The sequence below is a fragment of the Salmo salar genome, unplaced genomic scaffold (assembly GCF_965601325.2).
Source record: "Salmo salar unplaced genomic scaffold, fSalSal1 ptg000360l, whole genome shotgun sequence".
Lineage (NCBI taxonomy): Eukaryota > Metazoa > Chordata > Actinopteri > Salmoniformes > Salmonidae > Salmo > Salmo salar.
Window position 1 is genome coordinate 1525038 of NW_027675360.1, and position 7346 is coordinate 1532383.

At 43.6% G+C, this 7346-nt stretch overlaps 1 protein-coding gene across 1 annotated transcript; it reads right to left on the minus strand.

Annotated features, from left to right (window-relative positions):
* Window positions 1-327: 327 nt before the first annotated feature.
* On the minus strand, window positions 328-6860 carry LOC145875831 (tripartite motif-containing protein 16-like). Its single transcript, XM_082971636.1, has 6 exons — window positions 6847-6860; window positions 6422-6595; window positions 5417-5590; window positions 5199-5245; window positions 4306-4804; window positions 328-331 (listed from the first exon to the last, which is right to left on the minus strand). Exons 1-6 carry the CDS (start codon window positions 6858-6860, stop codon window positions 328-330), a joined length of 912 nt encoding a protein of 303 aa, XP_082827762.1.
* Window positions 6861-7346: the final 486 nt, after the last annotated feature.

Consider the following 7346-nt stretch of genomic DNA (forward strand, 5'->3'; position numbering starts at 1 on the left):
CCTTCCTAATATTGAGTTACGCCTGGTCAGTTTGTCATGGAAAGAAAAGTGTCCTTAATGTTTTGTGTAAATTACATAATAATTATACATTTATGGATTGTTTTATGTAGCCTATCGTTTTCTATTTATTCAACCTGCCATCTACCCACCTGGGGACTGAGGGTTATGAGAGAACCCCCACATCACTAGCTTCTCTTTATTCAACCTGCCATCTACCCACCTGGGGACTGAGGGTTATGAGAGAACCCCCACATCACTAGCTTCTCTTTATTCAACCTGCCATCTACCCACCTGGGGACTGAGGGTTATGAGAGAACCCCCACATCACTAGCTTCTCTTTATTCAACCTGCCATCTACCCACCTGGGGACTGAGGGTTATGAGAGAACCCCCACATCACTAGCTTCTCTTTATACAACCTGCCATCTACCCACCTGGGGACTGAGGCTTATGAGAGAACCCCCACATCACTAGCTTGCATGTTCTGCAGCCTTGTAAAGATAAGGAGGGGACGACTGGGAGGCAGGTTGGCATTTATTGTCATGAATCTTGTTCTGGAGGCAGGTTGGCATTTATTGTCATGAATCTTGTTCTGGAGACAGGTTGGCATTTATTGTCATGAATCTTCCCCTGGAGGCAGTTCAGCAAAGTGGTTACTAGCTAGCACAGGCACAAAGTAATACAATCAGATTTTAATCCTAACCTCAACCCTAACCACACTGCTAATCCTTCCCTTAAATTAAGACCATAAAACAACATTATTTTCCACAGCCAATTCTGACTTTGCAGCTGGCATATCTAGAGGAAATCGCACAGTTCTGCCTCCAGGTCAAGATTCATGACAAACGTCAACATGAGACAGGGAGAAGCAATGTAAAAATCAATAACGAAATTGTTTTCACAATTAACATGCTTTTTCTTGTTTCAAGTATGTTTTATTATGAAAAGTACAATATAACCATGTATACTTGTACAACTATGGAGCGTATGTCCACATATAATTGTACAATTTGTTTTTCCAACATAAAAGACAAGAAATGATCACATTGGTATTTTAACAGTGTTATTGTAAGAGTTTAAATGTTTAAACAGAGGATACATCTAAAACAGGATAAAACAAGTGCAGTATGTTGTGAGAATGTTACTTTAACGTCGACTCATAACGTCACACTATAACTACATGGGAGTCTTGTGGAAAGACTGCATGTTGTTTTGGGTGGATTGAGTGACGTCTTCATCAACATTTTGCTGAATATTCCGGTAATATTTTCACCTCTTGTCGGCTGCAGACATTCATAAGGAGTTCCAGTAGTTTATTTGCCATTTGCAGGTATTAAAAGTAATACATACATTGTAATTCCTTGTTGGAGCTCTCTCACATACAGGACAGTACATACCAGAGGAGGCTGCTGAGGGGAGGACGGCTCATAATAATGTCTGGAACAGAGTGAATGAAATGGAACACATGGAAACCACGTGTTTGATACCATTCCACTTATTCCACTCCAGCCATTACAAGCCTGTCCTCCCTAAATAAGGTCCCACCAACCTCCTGTGGTACAAACACAAACAGTAAAATATATCATAAAAAATGCAAAGTGGTAAAAGATCAGAAAATATTATAAGCCTGTCATGTGTGAGTGTCCATTGTGTGTTTGTCCATTGTGTGTGTTCAGTGTGTGTGTGTGTCCAGTGAGTGTGTGTGTGTGTGTGTGTCCAGTGAGTGTGTGTGTGTGTGTGTCCAGTGAGTGTGTGTGTGTGTCAGTGTGTGTGTGTCAGTGTTTATGTGTGTCAGTGTGTGTGTGTTCAGAGTATGTGTGTGTGTGTCAGTGTTTATGTGTGTCCAGTGTGTGTGTGTGTCCAGTGTGTGTGTCCAGTGTGTGTGTCCAATGTGTGTGTGTCCAGTGAGTGTGTGTCCAGTGTGTGTGTGTCCAGTATGTGTGTGTCCAGTGTGTGTGTCCAGTGAGTGTGTGTGTCCAGTGAGTGTGTGTATCCAGTGTGTTTGTCAAGCATGTGTGTGTCAAGCGTGTGTGTGTGTGTGTGTGTGTGTGTGTCTGTGTGTGTGTTTCAGTGTGTGTGAGTGTGTGTGTTCAGTGTGTGTGTGTGTGTGTCCAGTGTGTGTCTGTGTTGAGTGTGTGTGTGTCCAGATTGTGTCCAGTGTGTGTGTGTGTGTGTGTTCAGTGTGTGTGTGTGTCCAGTGTGTGTGTGTGTGTGTGTGTGTGTGTCCAGTGTGTGTGTGTGTGTGTTCAGTGTGTGTGTGTGTCCAGTGTGTGTGTCCAGTTTGTGTGTGTGTCCTGTGTGTGTGTGTGTGTGTGTGTGTGTGTGTGTGTGTGTGTGTGTGTGTGTGTGTGTGTGTGTGTGTGTGTGTGTGTGTGTTCAGTGTGTGTGTGTGTCCAGTGTGTGTGTGTGTGTGTGTGTTCAGTGTGTGTGTGTGTGTGTGTGTGAGTGTGTGTATGTGTGTGTGTGTGTGTGTATGTGTCCAGTGTGTGTGTTGAGTGTGTGTGTGTCCAGTGTGTGTGTGTGTGTGTGTGTGTGTGTTCAGTGTGTGTGTGTGTGTGTGTGAGTGTGTGTATGTGTGTGTGTGTGTGTGTGTCCAGTGTGTGTGTGTGTGTGTTCAGTGTGTGTGTGTGTCCAGTGTGTGTGTCCAGTTTGTGTGTGTGTCCAGTGTGTGTGTGTGTGTGTGTGTGTGTGTGTGTGTGTGTGTGTGTGTGTGTGTGTGTGTGTGTGTGTGTGTGTGTGTTCAGTGTGTGTGTGTGTCCAGTGTGTGTGTGTGTGTGTGTTCAGTGTGTGTGTGTGTGTGTGTGTGAGTGTGTGTATGTGTGTGTGTGTGTGTGTATGTGTCCAGTGTGTGTGTTGAGTGTGTGTGTGTCCAGTGTGTGTGTGTGTGTGTGTGTGTGTGTTCAGTGTGTGTGTGTGTGTGTGAGTGTGTGTATGTGTGTGTGTGTGTGTGTGTGTATGTGACCAGTGTGTGTGTTGAGTGTGTGTGTGTCCAGTGTGTGTGTGTGTGTGTGTGTCCAGTGTGTGTGTGTGTGTCCAGAGTGTGTGTGTGTGTGTTCAGTGTGTGTGTGTGTGTGTTCAGTTTATGTCCAGTGTGTGTGTGTGTGTGTGTGTTCAGTGTGTGTGTGTTCAGTGTGTGTGTCCAGTGTGTGTGTGTGTGTGTGTCCAGTGTGTGTGTGTGTCCAGTGTGTGTGTGTGTCCAGTGTGTGTGTGTGTGTTCAGTTTGTGTCCAGTGTGTGTGTGTGTGTGTGTGTGTGTGTGTGTGTGTGCCCAGTGTGTGTGTGTCTGTGTGTCCAGTGTGTGTGTGTGTGTGTCCAGTGTGTGTCCAGTGTGTGTGTGTGTGTGTGTCGTGTGTGTGTGTGTGTGCCCAGTGTGTGTGTGTCTGTGTGTCCAGTGTGTGTGTGTGTGTGTGTGTGTGTGTGTGTGTGTGTGTGTGTGTGTGTGTGTGTGTGTGTGTGTGTCCAGTTATTATTTCAGGGACACTGAGTCGCCAACATCATAAACCCTAAACCCTGGATAGAGGGGCTCAGTGAATGTGGAGGTGAATGTGATCAGGTGGGTCAGTGTGTCAGAGGAGGCTCTATAGAAGGACAGAGTGCCGGCTGACCAGTCCAGATACACTCCTACTCTGTGGGAGCTGGAGGAGGGGACGTCTATGGTAGTGGAGTTATTATTATACCAGCTGGAGGAGGGGACGTCTATGGTAGTGGAGTTATTATTATACCAGCTGGAGGAGGGGACGTCTATGGTAGTGGAGTTATTATTATACCAGCTGGAGGAGGGGACGTCTATGGTAGTGGAGTTATTATTATACCAGCTGGAGGAGGGGACGTCTATGGTAGTGGAGTTATTATTATACCAGCTGGAGGAGGGGACGTTTATGGTAGTGGAGTTATTATTATACCAGCTGGAGGAGGGGACGTCTATGGTAGTGGAGTTATTATTATACCAGCTGGAGGAGGGGACGTCTATGGTAGTGGAGTTATTATTATACCAGCTGGAGGAGGGGACGTCTATGGTAGTGGAGTTATTATTATACCAGCTGGAGGAGGGGACGTCTATGGTAGTGGAGTTATTATTATACCAGCTGGAGGAGGGGACGTCTATGGTAGTGGAGTTATTATTATACCAGCTGGAGGAGGGGACGTCTATGGTAGTGGAGTTATTATTATACCAGCTGGAGGAGGGGACGTCTATGGTAGTGGAGTTATTATTATACCAGCTGGAGGAGGGGACGTCTATGGTAGTGGAGTTATTATTATACCAGCTGGAGGAGGGGACGTCTATGGTAGTGGAGTTATTATTATACCAGCTGGAGGAGGGGACGTCTATGGTAGTGGAGTTATTATTATACCAGCTGGAGGAGGGGACGTCTATGGTAGTGGAGTTATTATTATACCAGCTGGAGGAGGGGACGTCTATGGTAGTGGAGTTATTATTATACCAGCTGGAGGAGGGGACGTCTATGGTAGTGGGATTATTATTATGCCTGGCAGAGTATCTGTTGTCATCGCAGAACAGACTCCAGGACTTGTCATTGAATCCAATCAGACAGTCATTACCCCCTCCTCTCCTGCTGATTCCTTTATATGTCACTCCTATACCAGCCCCTCTCCCACTCCACTCTACCTCCCAGTAACAGCGCCCAGTCAGACCCTCTCTACACAGCACCTGTTTAATGTCCTTAAATCTCTCTGGGTGATCAGGATACGGCTGCTTCTCTCTCCTCCATGTCACCTTTCTGTTCTCCTCAGACAGAGAGAGGAGTCTGTTTACTGTGTTTAGGTCCAGTGTGAGATCACAGACATCTGATGGATGAAACCAGACACAATATTAGAAATCATCATCATTCACATTAGAATGTTAACTCACTTTTCACTAATTCATTTAATGTAGATGTTTCTAGGTATCAAAAGGAGAAGTTAAGGTAACTTGAGACTTGTTGAATGATCACATATACTGTATGGTAATATAAAAAACACTTATTCCCATTAATTACACACAAACACTCACACACACACAGACACACATACATTGTCAAAGTAACTCTTTGTAAACGTTGGTGTCCCTGATTTCTGTTTCTGTAGAACGACAGCTGATATTCAATATGACCAAGTCAGTAATGATGGTGGTCTTTGACTTTGACTTAACTTGAATTAAGACTTATTCTTAGTCATATTCTTCACAGCAGTCAACACTCACATTTTCTAAGTCCAGGTTTCATTCTGAACTCTCCACCATGTTCCACACTGTAGCGGTAAGCAGAAAAACAGACAGTCAATGAGGGATACACCTGAACACACACACACACACACAGTTAGCATATAACTTTGTCCAAGTGGTGGTCAGAATGTTTGTCTTAACTAGCCTGAAAAGTCCAACATGTCTGATATGAACATTGACATAAACCCTCTACATACTTGAGTTTCTCCAGTCTGCAGTGTGGATCCTCCAGTCCAGCAGAGAGCAGTCTGACTCCTGAGTCTCCTGGGTGATTGTAGCTCAGGTCCAGCTCTCTCAGGTGTGAGGGGTTTGACCTCAGAGCTGAGACCAGAGAAGCACAGCCTTCCTCTGTGACTAGACAGCCTGACAGCCTGCAAAGAGTCAAATCATATTAAAACCACACTGCTATTCTTTGGTGGTGAAAATAGTGGCAGTATATTTTTTCAACATATTTAGATATATCAGTGTCCTGAAACCTTCCATATCTATTCGTAAATTAATATATCGTCATTAAAAATGACAAATTATCAAAGTTTTGCCAGCAGATAGAAACATGTATAGTACAAATATTTGAGTAGACTGACCAGACCAGTTTAAAAGCAGTATCAGTCAAAAGACAGACAGTGAGGTATCAGATTTAGATTGTATTGAGTATACAGTCCACACCATATCTATTTTGACAGTGAAGATAACATTTTAAATGTGGCTCTAAACTCCAACATTTTGGATTTCAGATCAAATGTTTCATATGAGGTGACAGTATATAATGTCACCTTTTATTTGAGGATATTTTCATACATATCTGTTCCACCATTTAGAAAAATGAAAGCACTTTATGTATCTAGTCCCCCTATTTAAAGAAGTCATGTTTTCTGACCAATTCACTCATAGTGTATTATAGTAGTCACAAGTTGAGTATTTGATCCGATATTCCTTGAACGCAGCGACTACATCAAGCTTGTGACTCAAACTCGTTGATTGATTTTGCAGTTTGTTTTGGTTGTGTTTTGGGTTATGTTTTGCCCAATATTAAAATGGTGGATGTTTTCTAAGTGAGAAGATACATGCTGGTGCATAGCACCACATTTAAAACTGTAAGCTTCACTGTCCAAACACATATGGTGTGGACTATGTGTGTCTGGTAAAAACATGTGGATCTGGTGAACAGTTATCACTTGTTGACCAACTACAGGAATACTGACCTCAGAGTCTCCAGTTTACAGTGGGGATTCCCCAGTACAGCAGAGAGCAGCTTCACTCCTGAATCCTTCAGGTCATTGTTACTCAGGTCCAGCTCTCTCAGGTGTGAGTGGTTTGACTCCAGAGCTGAGACCAGAGAAGCACAGCCTTCCTCTGTGACTCCACAGCCTGACAGCCTGCAACGAGATCATCATGACTTCACAAACACACTGTCAATTTAACACCAGTAGTGTAGAAGGACAACGGTAGATGCATTTGGTTCATATTCCCAAACAACATATAGATTCATCTTCCATCTCCTCGAATTGTATGATCATATTGTAATACTAGATTGAATATCTGATTCAATATGTTATTCAATATAATATTATATACATATTATAATACATATTTTTCTCTAAACATAATATTTCTTCCTGATGATTACATCTTATATGTCATTCTATTTACTCACAGAACAGCTCTGGAGGCTTTGACCACTGGCAGCAGCCTCAGAAGACCTTCCTCTGATCTGGAGTATTTCTTCAGGTCAAACACATCCAGCTCCTTTTCTGAAGTCAGCAACACAAAGACCAGAGCTGACCACTGTGCAGGTGACAGGTTGGGTTTTGAGAGACTTCCTGAGCTCAGGTAGCTTTGGATCTCCTCCACTAGAGAATGGTCATTCAGTTCATTCAGACAGTGGAACAGATTGATGCTCCTTTCTGGAGAGGGATTCTCCCTGATCTTCTCCTTGATGTACTTGACTATATTTTCATGGGTCTGTGAGCTGCTTCTTGTCTTTGTCAGTAGACCTTGTAAGTGCTTCTGATTGGACTCCAGTGAGAGGCCCAGAAGGAAGCGGAGGAACAGGTCCAGGTTTCCTGTCTCACTTTGTAAGGCTTTATCCACAGCACTCTTGTAGAAAGAAACTTCAGGCTTGTCTTT

Coding starts and splice junctions, on each gene's coding strand:
- LOC145875831 (XM_082971636.1), bottom strand. Junction 5,591..6,421: donor TGTAAACTGGAGACTCTGAG/GTCAGTATTCCT, acceptor GACTCTTTGCAG/GCTGTCAGGCTGTCTAGTCA. Junction 4,805..5,198: donor GAAACCTGGACTTAGAAAAT/GTGAGTGTTGAC, acceptor TTCATCCATCAG/ATGTCTGTGATCTCACACTG.